The sequence below is a fragment of the Microtus oregoni genome, unplaced genomic scaffold (genome assembly GCF_018167655.1).
Source record: "Microtus oregoni isolate MIOR12 unplaced genomic scaffold, Mior012 000008F_ref0000371, whole genome shotgun sequence".
Lineage (NCBI taxonomy): Eukaryota > Metazoa > Chordata > Mammalia > Rodentia > Cricetidae > Microtus > Microtus oregoni.
Window position 1 is genome coordinate 37861849 of NW_024543067.1, and position 27073 is coordinate 37888921.

The following is a 27073-nucleotide window of genomic DNA, read 5'->3' on the forward strand; positions in this document are numbered from 1 at the left end:
CCATCCATCTACCTGTCTCTGCATGAGCCTTCTACACGTAACGTTTTATTTGAGCTGGATGTGGCTTTGCAGTCCTGTGATTCCACCTACTTGGGAGGCAAGAGGATCAGAAGTTGAAGGCTTGGGGAGGAGATTAATACATTCATAATATATTGCATGGAATTCTCAAATTATTAATACAAGTATTACTTAAAAAAGAGAGTCCAGCCAGGCGATGGTGGCGCACGCCTTTAATTAATTCCAGCACTCGGGAGGCAGAGGCAGGCGGATCTCTGTGTCTCTGTGAGTTCGAGACCAGCCTGGTCTACAGAGCTAGTTCCAGGACAGGCTCCAAAGCCACAGAGAAACCCTGTCTCCAAAAATCCAAAAAAAAAAAAAAAGGTTAAAGGCATGTACTGCTATGCCCAACTTTTACTTAAAATTACTTTAGATTTAATTTTTTGTGTATGAATGTTTTGTCTGCATGTGTGTATGTGTTGAAAGAGGGTTCAGATCTCCTGGAACTATATGGTTGTCTTGCCTGCATTTATGTCTGGTTTGTGTGCCTGCTTGGTATCCAAGGAGGCCAGAATAAGAGATTGGATCCCCTGGGACTGGGAGTCTCCAGGTCAGTGCTGGGAAACAAACCCAGCACTCTTGAACCTCGAGCTAGCTCTTTAGCCACTCTCTTTTTATTCGTGGTTATTATTTCATTTCCTTTTCCTTTTTGTTTTGTTTTTCAAGACAGGGTTTTTCTGTAAACAGTTCTAGCTGCCCTGGAACTAGCTCTGTAGACTAGGCTGGCCTCTAACTCAGAGAGATCCAAAGGTCTTTGCCTCCCGAGTGCTGGGATTAAAGATGTGTGCCACCACTATCTGGCTAATGACTATTACAAGAAAGAAAGAAGGAGGGGGGGGGGAGAAAGAAAGAAAGAAAGAAAGAAAAGAAAAAGCGAAAGAAAGAAAGTTAGTTCCAGGCCTGCCCGGGTGACTTTCACAGATTCTTTCTCAAAATTTTAAATGGGTTTGTTTTATTGATTTTTATATGTGTGCTTGCCTGCTTGTATGTATATATATCATATGCATGCCTGCTGTCCACTGAGACCAGAAAAGGACATTAGATCCCCTGGAACTAGAGTTACCGATGGTTGTGAACCACCGTATAGAAGCTGAGAATTGAGCCTGCATCCCCTGGAAGGGTAACAATACTTTTTGTTTGTTTTGTTTTGCTTTTTTGGGTGAGTTGGGTTTTTGAGACAGGGTTTCTCAGTGTAGTTCCTGACTGTCCTGGAACTCACACTAGACCAAACTGGCCTTGAACTCACAGAGATCTGCCTCCCTCTGTCTTCCAAGTGCTGGGGTTAGAGGTTGGTGCCACCACACTCAGCTGGATGAATTTCTTTTTAAAGTGTGATGGATTAAGAGTGTGGCCATTAGATGACTGGAGAGATGGCTCAGCAGTTAAGAGCACTTGTCCAATGATAAGAACTGGAGTTTGGGTCTCAGCTCCCACATAGCAAGCCAGGTATCTCACAGATAACCTGTAACTCCAGTGCACGGTTCTGGCTTCTGCCTGTGCACAGGTACATAGACATACACACAAAAAAATGTAGGGCCAGAGAGACAGCTCAGTAGTTAAGAACATTTGTTCCAATTCTAGATGACCAGGATTTGTTCCAGGCACCCACATTGTTTCTGGGGATCTGTCTAGTACATTCTTCTGGCCTTTACACGAGGCACACACGTGATGCACACCCATGCATGCAAACAAGCACTCTTACACATAAAGTAAAAATAAGTCTTGGGGGGCTGGAGAGATGGCTCAGAGGTTAAGAGCATTGCCTGCTCTTCCAAAGGTCCTGAGTTCAATTCCCAGCAACCACATGGTGGCTCACAACCATCTGTAATGGGGTCTGGTGCCCTCTTCTGGCCTTCAGGCATACACACAGACAGCATATTGTATACATAATAAATAAATATTAAAAAAAAAAATAAGTCTTGGAGGAATGGCTAAAAACAGCTGCCTACCCCCAAACCTGATGATCTGTCCCTGGCACCCACATGGTAGAAAGAGAGAACCAGCTCCCAAAGTTGTCCTCCTACACACACACACACACACACACACACACACACACACACACACACTCGTGCACACACACACACAATCGGGAAATGTAAAAGTGGTACAATGCAATGACTTGGGGCTGGAGAGATGGCTCAGCCTTTGAGAGCACTGGTTGCTCTTTCAGAGGACTCAAGATTCAGTTCCCAACACTACATGACATTCAGGGGACCTGACGCCCTCTTCTGGAGTCCATGGGTACTAGGCGCATACATGGCTCACAGACATACTATGCAGGTAAGACACCCATAAACATAAGTAAAAGTAAAAATTTTTTAAATGCATGTAGGCCAGCAGCACTCAGGAGGCAGAGATAGGTGGAGCTCTGTGAGTTTGAGGCCAGTCTGGTCTACATAACAAGTTTTAGGCCAGCCAGGCTACATGGTGAGCCCCTTTTCTTTTTTCTTTTTGGTTTTTGTTTTGTTATGTTTTTTTGAGACGGGGTTTCTCTGTGTAGCCTTGGCTGTCCTGGAACTCTCTCTGTAGACCAGGCTGGCCTCGAACTCAGAGAACCGCCTGCCTCTGCCTCTGCCTCTGCCTCCCGAGTGCTGGGATTAAAGGCATGCACTATCACTGCCCGTTGAGACCCCTTTTCAAAAAAGAAAAAAAAAAGGCACATGCTTCTTAGCCCACATTTCAGATTTCTCATAAGAAGGGGTGTGTCTAAGGTCACGTGCACTGATGCTGCTCTGCTCCCCAGGGGCTGCACAGATGTCATTTGCTGTGTGCTGCTCTTCCTGGCCATCGTGGGCTATGTGGCTGTGGGCATCATAGGTGAGCTCGGGAAGGGAGAGGACTTGGGCTTCTCCTGGGGGAGGGGCTGGCACAGGCTCTGGGGCACAGGGTGGTACTGTGGCTATGAAGTGACAGAGCCTCAATGTCCCTGGGTCTCTCCACAGCCTGGACCCATGGAGACCCTCGGAAGGTGATCTACCCTACTGATAGCCGGGGCGAGTTCTGTGGGCAGAAGGGAACAAAAAATGCGTGAGTTTATTATTTGTGTGCATGCACTAAACTACACCCCCATGTGGAGGGCAGAGAATTTGTACTTTCCTTCCATCATGTGGTTCCCAGAGATGGAACTCAGGTTGGCAAGGTTGATATCAGGTGCCGTCACCCTCTGAGCCCTCTCTGGGCTCAGTAGGTGAGAAGTCTTGACCAACTCCATTCACCCTCTCCAACCCCAGGAACAAGCCCTTCTTGTTTTACTTCAACATCGTCAAGTGTGCCAGCCCCCTGGTCCTGCTGGAATTTCAGTGTCCCACCCCTCAGGTAACATGTTCCACCTCTTCCCACAGCACTCTCCTCACAAACATCGGGGTACCTCTGTTGTGGGGTCCCCGTGTCCTGATTCCACACCCCCTTCATTCCACCCCCAGATCTGTGTGAAGCAGTGCCCGGATCGCTATCTCACCTTTCTGAAAGCACGCACCTCCCCAGACTTTGACTATTACAAGCAGTTCTGCGTGCCTGGCTTCCAGAACAATAAAGTGAGCAGAAAAACCCCTTCAGCGCCTGCCCAGGAAGGGGAAGACGGGAGGGGAATGGGAAGTCGCCCTGCTCAGGGATTCACTTCTTCCCACTCTCTCTGCAGGGGCTGGCTGAGGTGCTCCGCGATGGGGACTGTCCAGCGGTTATCACCCCCAGCAAACCTTGTGAGTATTGGGGATCCCACAGGATCAGTGAATCTGTACGGGCTCATCTGATAGTCTCTATGGTCCAACAGTGGCCCAGCGGTGCTTCCCGGCCATCCACGCCAACAAAGGGGTCCTCATGGTGGGCAACGAGACAACCTATGAGGACGGAAATGGCACCAGGAAGAACATCACGGAGCTAGTGGAGGGCGCCAAGTGAGAAGGCAGTCCTCTGTGGATTTCCCAGGGTGGGTGGGACTGGAGCTGGCCTTCTCTGGGTATGATCTGAATCTCTTCCACCCATAGGAAGGCCAACATGGTTCTAGAGGCTCGGCAGCTGGCCATGCAGATATTTGAAGATTACACTGTATCCTGGTACTGGATTGTAATGTGAGTTGGAAGGAAGGTGGCTGTCCCCTGGCTACTACATCTGTGAGCCTAAGGACAGTGTCACTCATGCTCCTGTCTTATCCCCAGAGGTTTGGTCATTGCCATGGTGCTGAGTCTCCTGTTCATCATCCTGCTACGGTTCCTGGCAGGCATTATGGTCTGGGTGATGATTGTCATGGTGATCCTGGTACTTGGCTATGGTGCGTCTTCCCCTTCCTCCTAGGTTCTTCCCTGCTTAAGGTCTGCAACATGCCAATGTCATTTGCCCTGGTGACATCTCATCAAAAGTGTCATCTGAAGCCTTCAGATGTTTTCCACTGCTTAACTGGCATGTTTCTGAAGCTGTTCACACTACTGTTGTAGACGCTTTGAAGCAGCCAGAGCCCATCAAGAGGCGATGGATGAGATCTAACTAGCTGAGGCTAGGCTTGTTTTCTCAGGCGCTGCCTCTTTCCCTCCAGTGAGGGGCTGGTGTGAGGCACAGTGGGTAGACCCCCTGCCTAAAGTCCCCCAGTGAGGGGTTGAGGGCTTAGCTTAGTAGTAGAACACCTGCAGAGAATCCTCCAGTGAGAGGCTGGCATCCTGGCTCATTGTTACAATGCTAGCACACGCAAGGCCCCTACCACAGTTCCTCTGAACTTGGAGAACCAGGTCTCAGTTTGATATTGCAGTCAACAACAAAAGACAGTAATGAAGACATCTGCTTAGACTAGCAAGTAGGCTTGTGTCCTGTGGTGCCAGGATGCTGGATTCAAATCCCAGCTTCGCTGCTTCCTAGCTCTGTCCTCAGGCACATGACTAAGCCTCCCTGTGCGCAATTACTTCCACTATCTAATGGGAACAACTAATGTTTCCTACTTGGAGACTCAGTGAGAAGGCAGTGATGGGGTAGCATGTGATGATATCAGAGGAGGCCTGTGCAGGGCAGAGGCCTAGTGTGCAAACCAGTGGCCCTTGTTCTGACTGAGTTTTCTTCTTTTGTGTTTGTTTGTTTTGGGGGGGTTTCGAGACAGGGTTTCTCTGTGTAGCCTTGGCCTCAAACTCACTGTGGAAACCAGGCTGTCCTCAAATTCAGAGATCCACCTGCCTCTGCCTTCTGAATGCTGGGATTAAAGGCGTGTGCCACAACTGCCCGACATTTCTTCTGTATTTTTGTATTATGTTCACTTATTGTGTGTGTCTGTGTACACACATATGTGTGTGCATACACGTGTACCACGCTGTGTGTATAGACATCAGAGGACAAGTTGCAAAAGTGGTTTCTCTCCTTTTACTTTGTGGGTACCAGGGATTGAACTTAGGTCATCAGGCTTGGCAGCAGGTGCCTTTAATCACTGAGCCATTGCTGGCCCTTATTCTGATATTTTCCCTTGGAACTCAATCTGAAGATCCAGATATTGAAACACTTGAGTTAGCATGGTGGCACTTACCTATTATCCTCTGCCAAGGGAGGCAAAGTCAAGAGGATCATAAATTTGAATATAGATCCTGCCATATAGTATCAAAAAACAAAAGACAAAAGTTGTTCATGTTAACTATGGTCCGAACTGTTGTTGATAATTTAACCTGATTTTTATTTAAATTTTGAGGCAGGTATATACTCAGTGTATATAGCTCTGGCTGGCCTAGAACTGTATCTTTCCTCTGCCTCCCAACTACTGGCTTTAAAGGGGTGTGCCGCACCTCGATGGCTTCAGGTTGTCATCAGGTGGGGAGCATCCTAATACCCATTCATTCACTCATTTATCAAGCGAGAGCCTGGTCTTTTTTTTTTTTTAAGACTATATTTGTTTATTATATTTAGTTTCCTGCCTGCATGCATACATGCATACAGAAGAGGACACTAGATCTCATTACAGATGGTGTGAGCCATCATGTGGTTGCTGGGAATTGAACTCGGTACCTTTGGTAGAACAGTCAGTGCTCTTAACCTCTGAGCCATCTCTCCAGCCCCATGAGAGCCCGGTCTTATAGTAAGTTCCAGACCAGCTAGGGCTACCTAGTGAGACCCTGTCTTAAAAAATAAACAAAAAAGAAAATTACTATCTGGGTTGTGGCTATCTGCAGGAATATTTCACTGCTATATGGAGTACTCAAGACTGAGGGGAGAGGCGGGCTCGGACATCTCCTTGGTGGACCTTGGCTTCCAGACGGACCTCCGAGTGTACCTGCACTTGCGGCAGACCTGGATGGCCTTCAGTGAGTTGGGTCATTTGCCCCCCATGTTTGCATTATGGGAGACCTTGGAGGGATTGGGGTGGACTCCCAAAAAGCTCACTCTCAGTTTTTATAGAAATCATTTAACGCCTTTAATCCCAGCACTCGGGAGGCAGAGGCAGGCGGATCTCTGTGAGTTCGAGACCAGCCTGGTCTACAGAGCTAGTTCCAGGACAGACTCCAAAACCACAGAGAAACCCTGTCTTGAAAATCAAAAAAGAAAGAAAGAAATCATTTAATTGTATGTTACTTTATTTTTAAATCTATTTCATTTCTTATTACTTTTAATTTTTTAAAAATTATGTATAATATTTCCTTGTTGGGAGGGGACATCTATGCCAAAGCCCTGCTGTGTGGAGGTCAGGGAACAACTTTCATTACCAGTTCTCTGCTTTACTTGTGGGTCCTGGGAATGGGACTAAGAGCATCAGGCTTGGCGCGAGAGCCTGCAGCTGATGAGTCTCCTGGTGGCTGCCCATCCTTCTCCACAGTGATCATTTTAAGCATCCTGGAGGTGGTTATCATCCTGTTACTCATCTTTCTTCGCAAGAGGATATTAATCGCCATAGCCCTCATCAAAGAAGCCAGCAGGTAGCCGGAAGAGCCAGGGATGTGCCTGGGGTCTCAACCTGGGGCATCTGGCCCTGACATCTATCTCTGTTTCTCCCCAGGGCTGTGGGACATGTCATGTGCTCCATGCTCTACCCACTGGTGACTTTCTTCCTCTTGTGTCTCTGCATTGCCTACTGGGCCAGCACCGCTGTGTATCCACTGCTCAACTGTCAGTCTGTGATCCCCAGGGATAAATGTCCCTAAATGTCCTGCAGCTCAGGGTGGGGTTGGACTGTGTGGTCCTTTTCCCATGGCTCTCTTTATTTTAAAAATTTCTAGGCTGGGCAGTAATGGTACATGTCTTTAATCCCAGTACTCAAGAGGCAGAGGCTGGCAGATCTCTGTTAGTTCGGGGCCAGACTGGTCTACAGAACGAGTTCCAGGACAGTCAAGGCTACACAGAGAAACCCTGTCTCACAAAACAAAACAAAGCAAACAAAAAATGTTCTGTTTATATATTTTGGGTAAAGGGGCAACAGTATTCAGAGGTCATAAGACAATTTGCCGAAGTCAGTGACCCTCTTGAGTGAGTCCTGTGTGTCCAGCTCAGGCCATTAGGCTCGGTGCCTTTATCAGATGAGCTCTCCCTGCCCCTGTGGCTTCTTCCAGACAGAGCCTTACTCTGCAGTTCTGCTTTCCTGCAACTTGCTGTGTAGCAGTCTTTCTCTTCCCTCTGCCTCCCGTTTTGGGATTACAAGGGTGAGCCCTACTCCTGGATTCCCCCAACTCCTTGGATTGCCAGTCCCAGATTTCAGTTTCCTTAATGTGTGCGCAGCTTCCTGTCTACCTCTAACGTAGCTGTGTACAAGATTTTCGATGACACATCCTGCCCGCTTTTGGGGCAAACCTGCAACCCAGAGGTAGGCATCCCTGTGGGAGGACAGGCGTTGCCCCAGCAGCCTCCCCTTGACGATAATTCAGCAAATGTGTGGCACTTGCTCTGTGTGTTGGGCTTGGTAGAGTGGAGCTCTCAAGCCATTGCTGGATTAGGTAGTTTTTCAGGGGAAGGCAGGAGCTGATCAACTTGGCTGTCCCCCACCCCGCATGCTGAACTGTATACATCTTCCCCCCCTGTGGTATCACTTTTTGTCCCTCTACCCTTTTCTTGACTTCTGGGGTGTGTGTGTGTGTGTGTGCGCGCGCACATGTGCGTGTGGTGTGGTATGGGTACATATGTGTTTGTGGAAATGCCCTGCTCTGTATCTCTCAGCCTGATTCCCTTCAGACAGCATCTCTGCTCCCTGTAGCGCTGGAGCTACAAGCTAGCACAGGACACACCCAGCTGTTTATGGGAGTGATGATGGAGGCTTGAACTCAAGTCCTCATTTTTAAGACCCCTTTCCTACTAAGCCATCTCCTCAGGGCCCCACAACACCTTTCTCTTTTGTAATGGATAGTCTTGCTTCTAGGACCTGCCCTGTGGTCCAACATCAGCCTACTCTGAACTTCTGACCTGTGTTCTGTTGGGGCCTCTCGCCCCTTCCCCAGACCTTCCCCTCAGCGAATGAAAGCCGCCTGTGTCCCAATGGCCACTGCCAGTTTGCCTTCTATGGTGGCGAGTCTGCCTACCACCGTGCCCTGCTGGGCCTGCAGTTCTTCAATGCATTCATGTTCTTCTGGCTGTCCAACTTCGTGCTGGCGCTGGGCCAGGTGACCTTGGCCGGAGCCTTTGCCTCCTATTACTGGGCTCTGCGTAAGCCTGAGGACATGCCTGCCTTTCCCCTCTTCTCTGCTTTTGGCAGAGCGCTCAGGTAACTGGGAGTCGGGTTGGGAAGAGAAGGGATGCAGGGAATTCCTCTGGCTGGGCCACTGACTGCCCCTGTTGATTTCAGGTACCACACAGGCTCCCTGGCCTTCGGCTCACTTATCCTTGCTGTCGTGCAGATCATCCGAGTGACGCTGGAGTACCTGGACCAGCGCCTGAAAGGTGCCGCCCTGCCTGGAGCTTCAGCCAAGGCCTGGGCTGGGTCTTGCTTGAGGGGCAGGAGCCAGAGCTAAGCCTCTACCTTTCTGTTAGAGGAAGGGGTGCTAAGAGGCAGAGGAGCAGCTAGAACAGCCAACTGAACTGCTTAGAGTTCCTATTGTTGAAGGGGAGGTCCAGCAGGAGCTGTGGACTGTTGAGTCTGGCTAGCAAGACTGGACTAAGGCTTTCTGGTTTTGTTTTTTGAGACAGCGTTTTACTGTGCAGTCCTGGCTGGCCTAGAACTCACAGGTCTGCCTGCTCCTTCAACAGTGCTAGGGCTGAAGGCAACGTCACCACCCCCAGCTGTCTTGGTTTGAAAGGCTGGCATCCAACTCACTAAATAGCCAAGAATGACCTTAATTCCTGATCCTTGGAGATTCCTTTTGTGGGTCAGCACCTGGATCGATCGATCGATTGATTTTGAGCAGTCTTGCTAAGTTGTGCAGGTTAGCCTAGCAGTTCAGGCAAGCCCCAGCCTTGTAACCCTTACTGTCTTGCTGAACTCTGGGGTCTCTCTTCCTACTCCATCCCTTCTCCTCTTTCAGCTGCACACAACAAGTTTGCCAGGTTCGTCATGGTCTGTCTCAAGTGCTGCTTCTGGTGCCTAGAGAAGTTTATCAAGTTCCTGAATAGGAATGCTTATATCATGGTGAGCGGTAGGGCTGGTTGCTGCGGCGGGGTGGTGTGTGTGTGTGTGTGTGTGTGTGTGTGTGTGCGTGCGCGCATGTGTTAGTCCCCCGTGTCCATCCCATGGACCTCGGACTTTCTCTTCATTCTAGATTGCTATCTACGGCACCAACTTCTGCACCTCAGCCAGAAACGCCTTCTTTCTGCTTATGAGAAATATCATCAGGTTAGGGGACACACACACCTCCGCCCCCAGCCTCTCTCCCTGTCCCAGCCCCCTCCTGGCCCCTTTTTCAACCAGCCTTCCACTTATCTTGCCTCCTCTCCCAGGCTCTGAGCCCACATTCACACTTATTCCCTCAATCTCCTACAGGGTGGCCGTCCTGGACAAAGTTACTGACTTCCTCTTCCTGTTGGGCAAACTTCTGATTGTGGGTAGTGTGGGTGAGTGTCGCCATTGGGTGTCCCTGCTGGGTGTGGAAGCCTGGTGGGAGTGACCTGTGACCCAGTGTCAGGCACAGGTCGTCTCCCACTGAGTCTTCCTGGGGTCTCAGCCATCACGCATCCTTCCATTGTAGGCATCCTAGCCTTCTTCTTCTTCACCCATCGGATCAGAATCGTGCAAGATACAGCTCCGCCTCTCAATTATTACTGGGTCCCGATACTGGTGAGGACCTTTGGGTACACAGGGTCTGGGTAGAAGCAGGGGTGGGGAGTTAGGGTTTGCTCAGATTCCTTTGGGGGCACAGTCATTAGTTATTGGTCCCTAAATAGTCAACTGCTGTATACAAGCACAGAGACGGAGGGACTTCTCTTTAACAGGTGCTAGTGTTGTTACTAACTTTTAATTTGTTTGTGTGGGGCGGGTGCACTTGTGAAAAGTCAGAACAACTTGTGGGGATTGCTTGTCCATACATGTTTCAGGGGTTGAGCTCAGGTCATTTGCCTTGGTGGTAAGTGCATTCACCCACCATTACTGAGTATACAATGTTCTACCTGTATGTCTGCCTGCACACCAGAAGAGGGCACCAGACCTCGTTACAGATGGTTGTGAGCCACCACATGATTGCTGGGAATTGAACTCAGGACCCCTGGAAGAGCAGCCAGTGCTCCTCTTAACCTCTGAGCCATATCTCCACGTCCTCCACTCTTCCTTCCTTCCTTCCTTCCTTCCTTCCTTCCTTCCTTCGTCTCTTTCTTTCTTTCTTTCTCTTTTTTTGGTTTTTCAAGACAGGGTTTCTCTATGTAGCCCTGGTTGTCCTGGAACTAGCTCTGTAGACCAGGTTGGTCTCAAACTCATAAAGATTCGCCTGCCTCTGCTTCCTGAGTGTTGGGATTAAAGGTGTGTGCTACCACTGCCTGGCCCTATAGGTCTTATTATTATCATAGTAGGATGGTTTTTTTATTTAATTTTTAAATATTAATTTATTAATTTTGTTGTTTTGTTTTTTTGAGACAGGGCTTCTTTTTTGAGACAGGTTTTCAGCTCTCTTGGCTGGCCTTGAACTTACAGAGATCCACCTGCCTCTGTCTCTCGAGTGCTGCAATTAAAGGCATGCGCCACCACCACTTGGCCTAATTTTTTTTCTTAAGATTTCTTTACTTTCATTTTATGTGTATAGGTGTTTTGCCTGAATATATGTCTATATACCACGTGCATGTGTGATGCCCATGGTGGCCAAAAGAAGGCATATAATTCTCTGGATCAAATGACTGTGAACTGCCGTGTTGATCCAAGGAATTGACCCCAGATCCTTTGGAAGAGCAGCCCATACTCTTATCTGCTGAGCCATCTCTCCAGCCCCCCTCCCTGCCTTTTTTTTTTTTTCCTTGATTGAAACACTTTCCCACTGTGTCACCCTGGCTGGGCTGGAACTTACAGAGCTCTGCCTAGCCTGGCAAAGAACTTTTGATCTTCCTGCCTCCCAACCCTAGGATTCCAGCTAAATCTTGTCATGCCAGGCAAGACCTTACAGTTTAGATGCGTAGGGGAATTACCTAGTAATGATCTGATGACACACACCTGCCATTCCAGCACTAGGAAGCTCAGGCAGAAGAATCAGAAGTTCAGTGTCATGCTTAGCTTTGTAGGGAGTTCAAGGCCAGCCCTGATCTAGGCAGAGGGAATAGTGGAGACCCCGAGGTCTGGCTCTACCAGAAATGTGAGAAGACTGCTGTGGCGTGTGGAAAGTCAAGAGACTAACAGGATAAGACGCCAGACCGCAGGTGTTTGTGTTAGTTCTTGTCTGCAGGAGCTCAAGCTGGACAGCAGTGGCACCTGCCTCTAATCCCAGCACAGAAGAGGCAGGCAGCCAGGACTACAGAGAGAAATTCTCTCTCAAAAACAAAAATGGGTGGGGGAAAAAAAGAGTAACTCCTACTATTTTTATTTATTTATTTATTTATTATGGATACAATATTCTGTTTGCATATATGCCTACAGGCTAGAAGAGGGCACCAGACCCCATTACAGATGGTTGTGAGCCACCATGTGGTTGCTGGGAATCGAACTCAGGTCCTTTGGAAGAGCATGCAATGCTCTTAACCGCTGAGCCATCTCTCCAGCCCCCATCCTACTATTTTTTCCTTGTGTGTAGGACCAGTTACACGTACGACAGCGCATGTGTGTGCAGGCAGAGGCCCGAGGTTAATATCGGGGTGAATTTCTGACAGGGTCTCCTGCTGACTTTTGGCCAGTCTAGGTATCCAGCTGGCCCTGGAGACCGGCTGCCATCAGCCTATGTACTGAGTTACAGGTGGGGCATGGGTGCTGGGATCCGAACTCCATCCCTCAGTTTTGCACAGCAAGTCCTTTATCCACTGACATCTCCTAGATATCCAGGCAGTACTGGAATTTGCTGTGCAGCCCAGGCTGGCCTCAGACTCAGGCTCTCCTTGTGTTGGAGCCTTCAAAGTGATGAGATTATAGGCCCAGTGCAATGTGGGATTCAACTCCACAATGTCCCAAACACACATAAAACTGCAGCTGGGTGAAGCCTAAAGGGGACACACACAGTACTAGGACAGGGTGACGTGGGATCAGACAGCAGATGCAGTTTCCGGAGGCCGTGTCCCTGAGGACTTGCTTTAGAGCTGAAAGCAGAAACGGTTACCTATAACCCGGACAGCACGTGCAAAGGCACTGAGGCTGGAGAAAGCAAAGGAGCATTATGTAGCTGACTGGTTTCTCCTAGCTGAGGCATGGAAGATGCTCTTCCAGGTGAGACATGGTCACTCAGGCCTGTTATCCCAGTCCTTCAGAAGCAGAGGCAGGAGGGTCAGGAGTTCAGTGTCATCCTCGGCTACTTGGTATTTTGAGGCCAGATGGAGATGTATGAGACTGTCTCAAAAAAAAAAAAATTATTTCAGAGAGGGCCAATTGGACCGTGGTGGCTCATACTGAGGCAGGGGGCTTGTGAGTTCATGGCCAGCCTGGGCCACAGAATAGCACACACATACACACACAAGCACAATACCATGTGAACGTCTGGAACTCTAGAACTGTGCAGATCCCCAGAGCTCACTGGCCAAACATTCTAGCCAATCAGTGAGCACCAGTTTATCTCAAATAACTAAGGTAAGGGTCCAGCAAGGTGGCTCAGTAACTTGCCAAGTCTGAAGACATGAATTCTGTGCCTTGGGCCAGATGGCCAGCTTCCTTCTTACCTCCATTTGTGCACTGTGGCGTATGCACACTCCGAGGGGGGAGATATGTATATGCAAACACACATTTAAACTAAGTGGAGAGAGAGGACTCCAGATACTGACCCGGCCTTCACACAGGCCATCAGCTGTGTGGTTTATGCTTCTCCTCTCAGCACTCAGAAAGAAGTGGCTCTGTGGTGAGGGGACGCCACACTCGCACAGGACTCAAGTCCTAGCCACTGCTCCAGGCTGTGATTCCTGTTCCAGGATCCAATGGCCTCTTCTGGCCTCCCTGGACAGTTGTACTCAGGTGCATGTGTGCATATGCATAATCAAAATAAATCTTTTAGCCGAGTGATGGTGGTGCACACCTTTAATTCCAGCACTTGGAAGGCAAAGGCAGGCAGATCTCTATGAGTTCAAAACCAGCCTGGTCAACAGAGTGAGTTCTAGGACAGCCAGGCCTGCTTCACAGAGAAACTCTGTCTTGAAAAACAAAGCAAAACAAAAAATCTTTCTCTGAGGAACAACAGGAAAAGATTTACTCTCAGTGTAGCCGCATTGACGTGATAATAACCTTTTTTTTTTTTTTTTGGAGACAGGGTCTTGCGGCCCTGGCTGGCCTGGAACTCTGTGTAGACCTTGGTAATCTTTGCCCACACAGACCTGTTTGCCTCTGCTTTCCAGGTGCTGGGGTTAATTACCACCACACCAGACAAAAATAAATGTTTTAAAGGACTGGAGAGATGCCTTGGCAGTTAAGAATACTTGTTGCTTTTGCAAAGGATCTGGATTCAGTTCCCAGGATTCATGTGGTGGTTTACAACCATCTTTAACTCCGGTCCCAGGGCATCTGATGACCTTTCCTGATATTGGGTATCAGGCACATACATCGTGCACATACAAACATGTAGGCAAAACACTCACACACATAAAAAGATTAAAAAGAGGGTTGGAGATATGGCTCAGAGGCTAAGGTTGTTCTTCCAGAGGTCCTGAGTTCATTTCCCAGCAACCACATGGTGGCTCACAACCATCTGTGATGAGATCTTATGCCCCCTTCTGGTGTGCAGGCAGAACACTATATACATAATAAATAAACAAATCTGTTTAAGAAAAAGGTGAGGCAAGAGGATTGCCAGAAGTGCTACAACCGCAGACAGCCTCTGGGCTCATGAGAATGAGAGGTCTCACGCTAAGGAGAACAGTGGGGTTCTGAACCGAGCTGGACTAAAACAAGGTGTTCCTCTTGTGTAGACAGTGATCATTGGCTCCTATATGATTGCACATGGCTTCTTCAGCGTCTACGGCATGTGTGTGGACACATTGTTCCTCTGTTTCTGTGAGTGACCCCTTTATCTCAGCCCAACAGGGGCCCTGACTCCCTTCTCCCCAATGGACAAGGAAATCCCTTCTCCCACAAAAGCACCACCATCATCCCAGAGTTCCCTGGGTCCTGGATATCCCTTCTACTGGGCCATGTATGCTTCTTCACCGTGCTCCAAGCTAACTGTTCCTCACCCTCCTATCCCCAAGCTGTAGCTGGAACACTCTGCCCCTGGGTCTTTGGCTTTGAAATTTCTGGCTTTGTTGGGAATTAGAGCGGGTCCATGGCTGCCACTAACTCTGGTCTCCACATGTCTTTTCTCCCTCTACCCCCTTCTTCTCTCCCCACGCCTGCTGGCTTCTTCCCTGTTTTTCCTCTGCCCCTCTTTTCCACCCCCTCCTTTCCTGACCACCCCATTTTTCACCCCCTGCTGGTTCCTGGGGGGCCCAGGTGAGGACCTTGAGAGGAATGACGGCTCTCAGGAGCGACCCTACTTCATGTCGCCCGAGATGAGAGACATCTTTTTGAAGGGGAGTCCGCAGGAGGGCAAGCAGGAGGAAGTTGAGGAGGAATAGAGAGTGAGGGAGACTGGCGAGCAGGCCAGGGGGCCTCTGGAGACCGGGTTTGTGCATGTGACGGGGCTCCCCTGACCGGGAATGTGGGGCTCCTGTAGTCATTTCCTACCCCTCCTTCTCTTTCCCAAGACTAGGAAGTCATTCTACCACTGAGCCACACCCCCATCTTCCCACAGAGGGATTCTAGGCAGGAGCTCTACAACTGAGCCAGGCTCCAGCCTCATGCTGGAGAACTCTAGGCAGGGGCTCTTCCCCAGAACTATGGGATCTAAGTCCCTAGCCTTGTTTACTTCCTCTTTGGGAGACAGTGGCTCACTCAGTTGCCCAGGCTAGCCTTGAACTTACCTTAAAAGCAGGTCTTGAGCCTGGGCTTGTTGTCTCAGCTTCCTAAGCACCTTGGGTAACCGGCCTTTGCTGCCACGCCCTGCTCCTTCACGTGCTGCTTCCTAACCCCTGAGGCTTCTCTCTGGCCCTCTGCTCCCGTCCCTGTTCCCCATCTCAACCCCTCCCTGTTGCTCCCTCTCATCGCCTGCTCTGGGGCTCTGTCCACAGTGGAGGATCTGGAGAGAAATGACGGTTCAGCTGAGAGGCCTTACTTCATGTCTTCCACCCTCAAGAAACTGTTGAATAAAACCAACAAGAAGGTAGCAGAATCCTAAAGACATCTGCCTCCTGGCCCTCTCAGGAAGCTGTGATCCGGTGCTTGGGTCAGATTTCTCAGCTCATCGGGCTTGCCTAAAGTCACATCACTGCCTCTCTGCTACCCTCCCTGAATGCCCATTTCCAGGGACCTCGAGGATTTGGGGCATTCTTTCCTACGCCCGAGGGCAGTGGAGCCCTGGGAGATGGGACAGTATGGGTGCCTCCAGTTCTCACTGGCTCAGATGGTGCCAATACGGTGAAGTGACTTGAAGTCGAGGGCGGGAGCTGGCCCGAGGATGTCTGCAGCAAGCTTCTTTGTACTTCCTGTGCCCCTTCCAGCCAAGGGAAAGACTGGATGAAAGCCCCTGTAGGTGGGCTCAGTGAACCCCAGATCCAAGCTTCCCCTACCTGCTCCTGCTGGAACAGATTGGATCTCCATGACTGATTCAGCCCAAGGGCTGACAAATGCTTTTCTCATTCTTACCACGTTTTAATCTAGACATACAGTAAGGGGTCTGTCTGCTTTTCCTCCACCAGGCTCCACAGCTGGAGGGAGCCACCGAGTGCCTTCATTTGTAACCCCACCTCTAGCCTGGAGGTGGCTGGGGTCACAGGAAGGAAGAATGTGCAGCCAGAACTGAAGGACTCTTCCTGATAAAGAGACAGTGTGGGGGAGAGGCTGAGGCAAGGAGAGTGGTGGTGGGAGGTGGGGCCTCTGTTAGAGCCTCCAGAGTGGCCTGCCTGAGGGCTTCTTAATGGAAAACTTGAGGTTCACGCTGGAAGATGAAAGAGGACAGGGCTGCTGCCCCGCCCCTTTCTCTGCCAGGAATCCACACTGCTGTCTTTGTAAGAGGAAAGAAACTTGAGTTCACCCAAGGGATGGTTTCCGGGGATGAGGTGGGTGTTCTTTCACCTAACACTAGAATCTTCTTGCCAAACTTCTCGAACTTGGGGGCCAGTTGACTGACCCTCCACTTTGTCTTTGCCCAGGCCCTCCCTCACCCCTCTTTGCCTATCAGTAAGATACCAGGATGGTGGAAGCAGCCTGGGTCCCTCAGTTTCCTGTGCCTGCCTGTGTGCCATCACTGGCCCTTCCTCCCTGTACGCCCAGCCCTGTGCTTACGTAATTGCATTCCAACCATTAAATAAAGTGCCTCTTGTACGGATCCTGACCTGCAGTGTGTGGGGGGAATGTGGGAAGCTCTGGGCGTCTCTGAGCTATGGCAGCTTGCTCAAAGGGAAGAGGAGGAATGAGAACCCAGCCTTGCTCACCTCCAAAGCCACCTCTGCAGCTTCTGTTGAGTTTCCTGTGCACCCCTAATGAACAAAAGGTTTCGATTAGGAACTGATCCAAAGAGCCCAGAAACACCTCCTCCTCCCTCAGTAACTTCCCTGCACACAGTCGTCCTGCCCCTGAACCTGATGTCGCACAATCGAGGAGAGCTGCTCTTATTTTTAATTTGTGAATATGCCATGTGTATGCAGTTGCAGTTGCTCATGGTGGGCAGAAGGGGGTGCTGGAACCCCTGGAGCGTGTCAAGAGCCATGCGTGGGTGCTCCTCTGCAAGAGCAGCTTGCATTTCTTGTTTAGATTTCTTGTATGCATTTGGATATTTTGTCTCCAAGTATGTCTGCACTATGTGTGTGCCTCCTTGGTCTTGAAGACCAAAAGAGGGTTTTGGGTCCTTTGGAGTTATAGATAGTTGTGAACCCTAAAAAGGCGCTGGGTTGGTTTGTTTGTTTTGCAAGCTGCAAGCTGAGACAGGTGGGGTAGTTGGAGAGATGGCTCAGCTGTTAGAGAATCGGCTGCTCTTCCAAAGGACCTGGGTTCAATGCCCAGTACCCAAATGGCACCTACACATCTAAGATAATTTTTTTTTTTTTTTTTTTTTTTTGGTTTTTCGAGACAGGGTTTCTCTGTGGTTTTGGAGCCTGTCCTGGAACTAGCTCTTGTAGACCAGACTGGTCTCGAACTCACAGAGATCCGCCTGCCTCTGCCTCCCGAGTGCTGGGATTAAAGGCGTGCGCCACCACCGCCCGGCCTAAGATAATTTTTAAAAACAAACAACAACAACAAAAAACCCTAAACAAAACTGCAGGGGCTGCAGAGATGGCTCAGGGGTTATGGGTACGTTTGGCTCTCACAAAGGACCTAGTTTGGTGCCCAGCATCTTCATCAGGTAACTCACAACCTCCTATAACTTCATCTCCAAGGATACTGACACCACTGGGCTTCGTGGACACCTGAATTCACACGCAGATACAAGCACAAGTGATTGCAAGAAATAATAGCTATTTTAAAAGTATTTTTAATTAAAAAAACTATGTTGATGGGTGTTTTGTCTATGATGTAAGTGTAGCAAGTACATAGTTGTTGCCTGCAGAGGCCAGAAGAGGGCATCATATCCCCTGGAACTGGAGTTACAGATGGCCATGAGCCACCATGTGGCTGCTTAGAACTGAACCAAGGGCCTCTGTAAGAACAGCCAGAGTTCTTAAGCAATGAACCATCTTTCTAGCACCTTACATTTATTCTTCTTGTTGTTGTTGTTTTGCTGTTGTTTATTTGTTTGGTTTGGTTTGGTTTTTCAAGACAAGGTTTCTCTGTGTATCCTTGTCTTTCCTGGAACTTGCTCTGTAGACCAGCCTAGCCTCAAATTCACAGAAATCTGCCTGCCTCTGCCTCTGGAGTGCTGGGATTAAAGGAGTGAGCCACCACCGCCCAGCTACATTTATTCCTTTATTGTGTGAACGTGCCAATGTGTGTGTGTGAGGGGGCGGGGCGGTCCCAGAGGTGGAACTCAGATTCCTCAAATTTGGCAGCTGAGCTAGCTTTGCTTCCTTCAGCTTGGCTGTTGTAGGGTCCTCTGGCTGCCAGACTGCAGTACTGCTGCCCCCTGGTGTCTGATTTTGTTACTGTTTCTAGCCAATTTTTTTTTTTTTCTTGGTTTTTCGAGACAGGGTTTCTCTGTGGTTTTGGAGCCTGTCCTGAAACTAGCTCTTGTAGACCAGGCTGGTCTCGAACTCACAAAGATCCGCCTGCCTCTGCCTCCCAAGTGCTGGGATTAAAGGCGTGCGCCACCACCGCCCGGCTTCTAGCCAATTTTTTGACTCCTGGAAAATTTCAATCTGTCAACTGCCACAGACACCTCTGCCTCTGTGTCTCCTTTTCAGTATAAAGTATGGTGTTGAGCAGGACCTCTGCACGTGCCAGGCAGATGTCTTATAACTCAGTCATACCTTCAGTCCTATTTTTTCTTTTCTTTTCTTTTCTTTTCTTTTTTTTTTTTGATACAGTATCTCATGAAGCCCAGGATGGCTTCTGACTCAGTATGTAGCTGAAGATAACCATCTGATGCTCCTGCTTCTGTCATCCTAGCAGTGGGACAGGAAGCGGGCCTGTGACACCACACTGCATTTACATGATGCTGGAGTTAAAACAGGGCTCTGTGTATGCTGGACCAGTTCTCTGAGCACATCACCAGCCCTCCTTTTTTTTTGTTTTTTGTTTATTGTTTTTTACTCAAGCAGTCTTTTTAATGAAAACTGTATGAGACGCCCCTACTCCTGCATCTTCTCAATCGTTTCTTCCTTGTATTTGCCCTTCTCCTTTCCTACTTGTCGAGACTTGGCTTTCCTTTCCAGGATCTTCTTTCGGTCTTTGTCCAGCTTTAGCCTGGTGATCACCACCTTGCTGGGGTGGATGCCCACGTGGACAGTTGTGCCATTAGCCTTTTCCCGCTGCACCCGTTCAATGTAGATGACGTATTTCTTCCTGTACACTTGGACCACTTTGCCAATCTGCTGGCCTTTGTAGTGTCCCCGGACAACCTGAACTTCGTCATCCTTTCGAATGGGCATTGAGCGAACATTGTACTTCTGTCTCAGCTCTTTGGAAAGTGGGGAAGACATGATCTTCCTCCGAATGTGAGAAGGTGCATTGAAATGCCGTTTGCGGTTCTTGCTCCGGTCAGAAGTCACAAAGGGATTGAACTTCATTTTGGCGGCTGCGATCCAGCGATGGCCGCAAGAGGAAAGAGGTCTATACGCGACTTCCGGTTCTCCAGCCCTCCTTTTTTTATTTTGTTGTAAGAGGAGCGGCGGGGCTGCGTCCCCGGCACCCGGCCGCCCGCACAGCTAGCTTTACCTGAAATAATTACACACAAACTGTATTCATTTAATCACTGCTTGGCCCATTTCTATCTAGCCTCTTCTAGGCTAATTCTCACATATTAATTTAGCCCATTTCTAATCATCTGTGTAGCGCCCCTAGGTGCGCTTACTGAGAAGATTCTAGCCTATGTCTATCCTGGGTCGGAGCTTCATAGCATGCATCTGCCTGGGAGCTGGGAGCATGGCGTCTCTCTGAGGCATCTGCTCCCGAGAAGAGAGCTGTGGAATCTGAGTTCACTTCCTCTTCCTCCCAGCGTTCTGTTCTGTTTACTCCTCCCACCTATCTTCTAACCAATGAGGGCCAAGCAGTTTCTTTTTATTTAACCAATGACCTTCCTCCATCATTATTTCTTTAATTTAAAATTTAATTTTATTATTTCTTAAGGTTATTTATTTATTTATTATGTATTCAGTGTTCTGCCTGCATGTATGCCTGCAGGCCATTACAGATGGTTATGAGCCACCATGTGGTTGCTGGGAATTGAACTCAGGACCTTTGGAAGAGCAGGCAAAGCTCTTAACCACTGAGCCATCTCTCCAGCCCCAAGGTTTTATATTTAAAATTACATAGCCAGGCAATGGTGGCACACACCTTTAATCCCAGCATGCAAGAGACAGAAACAGGCATATCTTTGTGAGTTCAAGGCCAGCCTGGTTTGCAGGCTGAGTTCCAAAGCTACACAGAGAAACCCTGTCTCAAAAAAAAAAATATATATATGTATGCATTTGTGTATACAGAGGCCATAAGAGGGTGTAGGATGCCCTGGAGCTGGAGTTACAGGTGATTGGGAGCCAACTGATGTGGGTGCTTGGAACTAATCACAGGTCCTCTGCAGAAGCAGAGCTCACTCAACAAGCACTGAGCCATCACTCCAGCATACCCCACCCTCAAGGGTTTTTTTTTTTTTTTTTGGTTCAACGTGTATATGTTTTTATTTGGGACAGGGGTTTTTCTACACAACATGGGAATTCACTACCTAGATAGACCAGACCTGTCTCTGCCTCTGCTTCCCGAGTGCTGGGACTAAAGGCATGCGCCACCACTGCCCGTCCCCACCCTCAAGTTTTAAAACATTTTGAGACCAGGCTGGCCTCAGACTCACAGAGATCTACCTGCCTCTGCCTCCTGAACCCTAAATTAAAGGTCTGTACCAATATTCCAGACCTTTAATTATTTTTTATAGCCAAGGTGACCTGAAATTTACTAAGTAGCCCAGATTGGCCTTGAATTTACGTTCCTAGTTCTGGCTCTCTGGTGGATGAGTACAGGCACGTTCCATCACATCTGGCTTTAGATACAATTTCTAAGAATGGCTGTGGGAGCTAATGATATGGCTCAGGGTTAGGAGCACTCCCTGCTCTTGCAGAGTACCCAGGTTTGGTTCTGAGCACCTACACGGCAGCTCACAATAACCAGTAACTCCAGCTGTAGGGCATCCGATGCCTTCTTCCACATTCCTCTAGAACCAGGTAGGTACATGGTGCACATACATGCATATATATAAAAATAAAATACATAAATCATATAGATTATAATATATAAATATATACAAATATTTAAAGCAATGGAACTAGGAAAAACAAAACAATGGTTGAAGCTGTCATTCAGTTGGTTCATGCTTGCCTAGCAAGAACAAGTTTGATCCCAGCATACCAGGCTACGTGTAGAAACCCTGTCTCAAACAAACAAAGAGTGCTTGCTGCTTTTACAGAGGACCCAAGTTAGGTTTCCAGCACCCAAATATTTGGAGCTCCAGTTCCAGAGGCTCTGACACCCTTTCCTGGCTTCCAGGAGAACACTATGTTTGTGATGCCACACACAGCACAGGTACAGTTTGGATTTTTTATTGTTTTGATATTTTTGTTTCTCTATGTATCCCTGACTGTCCTAGAACTCACTCTGTAGACCTAGCTTTTGTAGACCAGGCTGGTCTTGAACTCACAGAGACCTGCTTCCTCTGCCTCTCACACTGGCACATAAACAGAGGGAAGGAGACAGCAGCAGACCAGAGGCCCAGGTCTGAGTCCATCTTCATCACTGAAAAGAGAAACAGAGTAAGGTCATTAGGTCACTCGCCATTATTTAGTGGTGAGGAGATGCTGGGAGTGAGGAAGAAAGCTCCAGCAATCATCTAGGCATCTGGGAAACAGGTGGCTTGGAAGAAGGAATGCCAGAAGGACTGCATGTCTCTTGTGTGTGCCCAGGTCACAACAAGCAGAATGCCCAAGAGCAGAGGAACACGGGGCAGGCCGGGTGTGGCACTGGGGGCTATGGTGAGAATCAGAGAGCCATCCATGTGGAAATTCTAAGGTGTCTACTCTCTGGCTCCTTTTCTCAGATGTGGGGATGGAAGCCAAGGGCTCCATTAGATTAAGCGTTTTGGCATTTGTGACTCTGCTGTGGGAAGAGACTGCGGGTGGTGGTAGTCACATTTTTAATCCCAGGACTCGGAAGGATTCTCCGTGTAGGCCAACCTGGTCTGCAGAACTAGTTTCAGGGCAGCCAAAACTATACAGGGAAACACTATCTTTAAACAAAGAAAGAAAGAAACTTCAGGACTACTTGGTTTATGATGAAGGCAAATTGGAGAGTTTTATCAGAATGTTTTTAGTTTTATCTATTTTTTAAATTTTTTCTAGACAGGGTTTCTCTGTGTAGTCCTGGCTATCCTGGAACTCACTCTATAGAACAGGTTGGACTTGAAAACAAATCCATGCCTCTTCTGCATACAAGAAACGCATCTCAACCTCAAAGACAGACATCACCTCAGAGTAAAAGGTTGGGAAAAAATATACCAATCAATTGGACCTAAGAAACAAGCAGGAGTAGCTGTCCTATTATCTTCTCAGCACCTCATGGAACCTTCTCAAAAATTGACCACATACTCGGTAACAAAACAAACCTCAACAAATACAAAAAAATTGGAATAACCCAATGTACCTTGCTCTCTCCAAGACCTTTATCATGAAGGGATGTTGTATTTTGTCAAATGCTTTTTTGGCATCTAATGAGATGATCTTGTGGTTTTTATTTTTCAGTGGATTACGTGGTGGATTACATTGGCAGATTTTCGTATGTTGAACCATCCCTGTATCTGTGGGATCACCATGCTTTAAAACTAGAAGTCAACATCAAAACCATTTCCAGAAAAACCACAAACACATGGGAATTAAACAATGATCACCTGAATCATCAATGGATCAAGGAAGAAATAAAGGGGGAAATTAAAGACTTCCTAAAATTCAATGACCACACAACATACCCACATTTATGGGACACAATGGAAGCAGTGTTAAGAGGCAAGTTCATAGCACTAAATGCCTACATAAAGAAGCTGGAAAAATCCCACACTAGTGAATTAACAGAACATTTGAAAATTAGAACAAAAAGAAGCAAACTTACCTAAGAGAACTAGGCAGCAGGAAATAATCAAATTGAGAGCTGAAATCAACAAAATAGAAACAACGAAAACAATACAAAGAATCAATGAGACAAAGAGTTGGTTTTTCAAGAAAATCAACAAAATAGAGAAACCTTTATCCAAACTAACCGAAAGGCAGAGAGAGAATATCCAAATTAACAAAATCAGAAATGAAAAGGGGACATAACAACAGACATGGAGGAAATCCAGAGGATCATCAGGTCATATTTTGAAAACCTGTACTCTACAAAATTGGAAAACTTAAAGGAAATGGACAACTTTCTGGATAAATATCACTTACCAAAATTAAATCAAGACCAGATAAGCAAATTAAACAGACCTATAACTGCTAAAGAAATAAAAACAGTCATCAAAAGTCTCCCAACCAAACAAAACCCAGGACCAGATGGTTTCAGCTCAAAATTCTTCATGACTTTCAAAGAAGAACTAATACCAATACTCCTCAAATTATTTCACACAATAGAAACAGAGGGAACATTACCAAACTCTTTTGATGAGGTTACAATAACCCTGTTACCCAAACCACAGAAAGACAATACTAAGAAAGAGAATTACAGACCAATCTTGCTCATGAACATTGATGCAAAAATGCTAAATAAAATACTGGCAAATCGAATCCAAGAACACATCAGAACCATCATCCACCATGACCAAGTCAGCTTCATCCCACAGATACAGGGATGGTTCAACATACGAAAATCTGTCAATGTAATCCACCACGTAATCCACTGAAAAATAAAAACCACATGATCATCTCATTAGATGCCAAAAAAGCATTTGACAAAATACAACATCCCTTCATGATAAAGGTCTTGGAGAGAGCAAGGATACAAGGAACATACCTAAACATAATTAAGGCAATATACAGCAAGTCAACAGCCAACATCAAACTAAATGGAGAGAAACTCCCAGCGATTCCACTGAAATCAGGAACAAGACAATGTTGTCCACTCTCTCCATATCTATTCAATATAGTTCATTTTTTTTTTTTTTTGGTTTTTCGAGACAGGGTTTCTCTGTGGCTTTGGAACCTGTCCTGGAACTAGCTCTGTAGACCAGGCTGGTCTTGAACTCACAGAGATCCGCCTGCCTCTGCCTCCCGAGTGCTGGGATTAAAGGCCTGCGCCACCACCGCCCGGCGTCAATATAGTTCTTGAGGCCCTAGCTAGAGCAATAAGACACCAAAGGGAAATCAAGGGGATACAATTGGAAAAGAAGAAGTCAAACTCTCACTGTTTGCTGATGATATGATAGTTTACTTAAGTGATCCCAAAAATTCTACCAAGGAACTTCTACAACTCATAAAAACTTTCAGTAATGTAGCAGGATACAAGAGTAACTCAAAAAAATCAGCAGCCCTCCTGTACACAGATGATAAAAAGGCTGGGGAAGAAATCAGAGAATCAACACCCTTCACAATAGCCACAAATAGCATAAAATATCTCGGAGTAACTCTAACCAAACAAGTGGAAGACTTATATGACAAGAACTTTAAACCTTTGAAGAAAGAAATTGAAGAAGACACCAGAAAGTGGGAAGATCTCCCATGCTCTTGGTTAGGCAGAATTAACATAGTAAAAATGGCAATCATATTGAAAGCAATCTACAGAGTCAATGCAATGCCCATCCAAATCCCAGCAAAGCCAGGCGGTGGTGACGCATGCCTTTAATCCCAGCACTCGGGAAGCCGAGGCAGGCGGATCTCTGGGAGTTCGAGGCCAGCCTGGTCTACAGCTAGTTCCGGGACAGGCACCAAAGCTACAGAGAAACCCTGTCTCGGAAAAAAAAAAATCCCAGCAAAATTCTTCAAAGACCTTGAAAGAACGCTACTCAACTTCATTTGGAAAAGAAAAAACAAAACAAAACAAAACAAGGATAGCCAAAACAATCCTGTACAATAAAAGAACTTCTGGAGGCATCACAATCCCTGACTTCAAACTCTACTACAGAGCTACAGTACTGAAAACAGCCTGGTATTAGCATAAGAACAGAAAGGAGGACCAATGGAACCGAATAGAAGACCTGGATATCAATCCACACATCTTCAAACACCTGATCTTTGATAAAGAAGAAAAAATATCAAATGGAATTAAGAAAGCATATTTAACAAGTGGTGCTGGCATAACTGGATATCAACATGTAGACAATGAAAATTGATGTGGGAGTGTCATATATCAATCTGTTGATTTCATTGGTTAAGCAATAAAGAAACTGCTTGGCCCTCATAGATTAAAACATAGGTGGGAGGAGTAAACAGAACAGAATGCTGGGAGAAAGAAGCTGAGTCAGTGAGTCACCATGATTCTCCCACTCCAGGCAGACGCAGGTTAAGATCATTCCTGGTAAGCTAGCTCTTGGGCTACATAGATTATTAGAAATGGGCTAGTCCAGGTGCGAGAGTTAGCCAAGAAAAGGCTAGATATAATGGGCCAAGCGGTGTTTAAAAGAATACAGTTTCCATGTAATTATTTCGGATAAAGCTAGCCGTGCGGGCGGCCGGGTGCCGGGGACACAACCCGCCGCTCCTATTTCAACAGAATGGCGCCCAGACGTGATGGACTCCACTTAAAAACCTGAGAAGGCTTAAAAATAAGGGAGAGAGAGTTTAACACAGATTTTTGCTGTTTGTTGGTGGCGTGCTGTAGAGAGATGTCCTGATTCAGCATCAGCAGCAGAAAAAAAACGCTGCGTCATTTTAAAGCTCAGCTTCCTGGGGCTGTGCTGCCAACATGAACTCTGGCTTTAAAGCATTTCAATGGATTTTATGGGACTGGATGTTTGTGTTCCCGCTTGGGATCACAGGAGGAGAGTGCTCTGAGACCGCCTGCACCTGGGCAGACTGCAGAATCAGGCTTAGGCAGGCGGAAGAGCATGGCGGATTCCTGCCCACATACAGAGACGTCTGCGTATCAGATTTGGTTGTAACTTGGATAAAAAGAATTTCTGTGCTGCACGCTCAGTCTCAGAATTAAAGTGCTGAGTGCTGCTCCTACCTGGCGGCCCCAGAGCTAGCACAAAATGGTATGTCCTCCATTTTGAAATTGTCCTGACTCAGCAGCAGGAAAAAACTGGCTTTTTTAAAATGCCGGCTTTCTGGGCTATGCCGCCATTGCGATCTCTGCCTGGCTCCTGCAGGAGACAGAGCTTTTGAATGGAACATTTGGAGTAAAGTGTTACGATTTGTTTGATGGCAACTAGACTGCTGTGTGCCTAAAAGGGGGACATTGCATGCCACAGCTCAGAGGCATAAGCAGCTCCTCCATGCTAATGGTACAATGTGCAAGGATCAGAGGCACAAGCTGCTCCGCCATGTTGGACTGGACGGGGCCAGCAGGCAGTACCTGTTTTTGACCTAGGAATGTCACAGCTTAGATTCTTAAGTGCCTAGTGATTTAAAGGCGCAAATCAAAAGTGCTCCTGGAGGCGGCTGGAGAGATGGCTCAGTGGTTAAGAGCATTGCCTGCTCTTCCAAAGGTCCTGAGTTCAATTCCCGGCAACCACATGGTGGCTCACAACCATCTGTAATGAGGTCTGGTGCCCTCTTCTGGCCTGCAGACATACACACAGACAGAATATTGTATACATAATAAATAAATAAATATTTAAAAAAAAAAAAGTGCTCCTGGATAGTAAAAAATTACAGAATCACAATAGGACAGATTCAGACCACTAAATGAGTCACACTGTTAGATGAATGTACGTAGGCTTGGGAGAGAGAAGAAAAA

General features: G+C 47.5%; 2 protein-coding genes across 6 annotated transcripts in view; one reads left to right on the forward strand and one right to left on the reverse strand.

The window, feature by feature from the left end:
• Slc44a2 (solute carrier family 44 member 2) overlaps nucleotides 1-16898 on the forward strand; it is a 34113-nt gene extending 17215 nt beyond the window's left edge. For 2 of the 5 annotated variants that reach the window (XM_041657525.1, XM_041657524.1), the window contains exons 3-23: nucleotides 2801-2874; nucleotides 3000-3084; nucleotides 3288-3372; nucleotides 3480-3590; nucleotides 3695-3755; nucleotides 3827-3950; nucleotides 4041-4124; nucleotides 4212-4324; nucleotides 6192-6323; nucleotides 6833-6932; nucleotides 7013-7105; nucleotides 7729-7813; nucleotides 8442-8704; nucleotides 8786-8880; nucleotides 9462-9565; nucleotides 9696-9769; nucleotides 9917-9987; nucleotides 10122-10210; nucleotides 14446-14530; nucleotides 14966-15137; nucleotides 15643-16898. In XM_041657525.1, coding sequence (XP_041513459.1) covers nucleotides 2801-2874; nucleotides 3000-3084; nucleotides 3288-3372; nucleotides 3480-3590; nucleotides 3695-3755; nucleotides 3827-3950; nucleotides 4041-4124; nucleotides 4212-4324; nucleotides 6192-6323; nucleotides 6833-6932; nucleotides 7013-7105; nucleotides 7729-7813; nucleotides 8442-8704; nucleotides 8786-8880; nucleotides 9462-9565; nucleotides 9696-9769; nucleotides 9917-9987; nucleotides 10122-10210; nucleotides 14446-14530; nucleotides 14966-15090 — 2053 coding nt within the window. In that variant the 3' untranslated portion in view covers nucleotides 15091-15137; nucleotides 15643-16898. Of the gene's footprint in view, nucleotides 1-2755; nucleotides 2875-2999; nucleotides 3085-3287; nucleotides 3373-3479; nucleotides 3591-3694; nucleotides 3756-3826; nucleotides 3951-4040; nucleotides 4125-4211; nucleotides 4325-6191; nucleotides 6324-6832; nucleotides 6933-7012; nucleotides 7106-7728; nucleotides 7814-8441; nucleotides 8705-8785; nucleotides 8881-9461; nucleotides 9566-9695; nucleotides 9770-9916; nucleotides 9988-10121; nucleotides 10211-14445; nucleotides 14531-14965; nucleotides 15138-15642 lie in introns of all 5 variants that reach the window. The other 3 variants (XM_041657522.1, XM_041657523.1, XM_041657526.1) reach the window with 3 other exon arrangements.
• Nucleotides 16899-19273: 2375 nt separating this feature from the next.
• On the reverse strand, nucleotides 19274-19748 carry LOC121451785 (60S ribosomal protein L26). The gene has a single exon (XM_041657539.1). It carries the CDS (start codon nucleotides 19729-19731, stop codon nucleotides 19294-19296), a length of 438 nt encoding a protein of 145 aa, XP_041513473.1. The 5' UTR covers nucleotides 19732-19748; the 3' UTR covers nucleotides 19274-19293.
• Between the last annotated feature and the right edge of the window lie 7325 nt (nucleotides 19749-27073).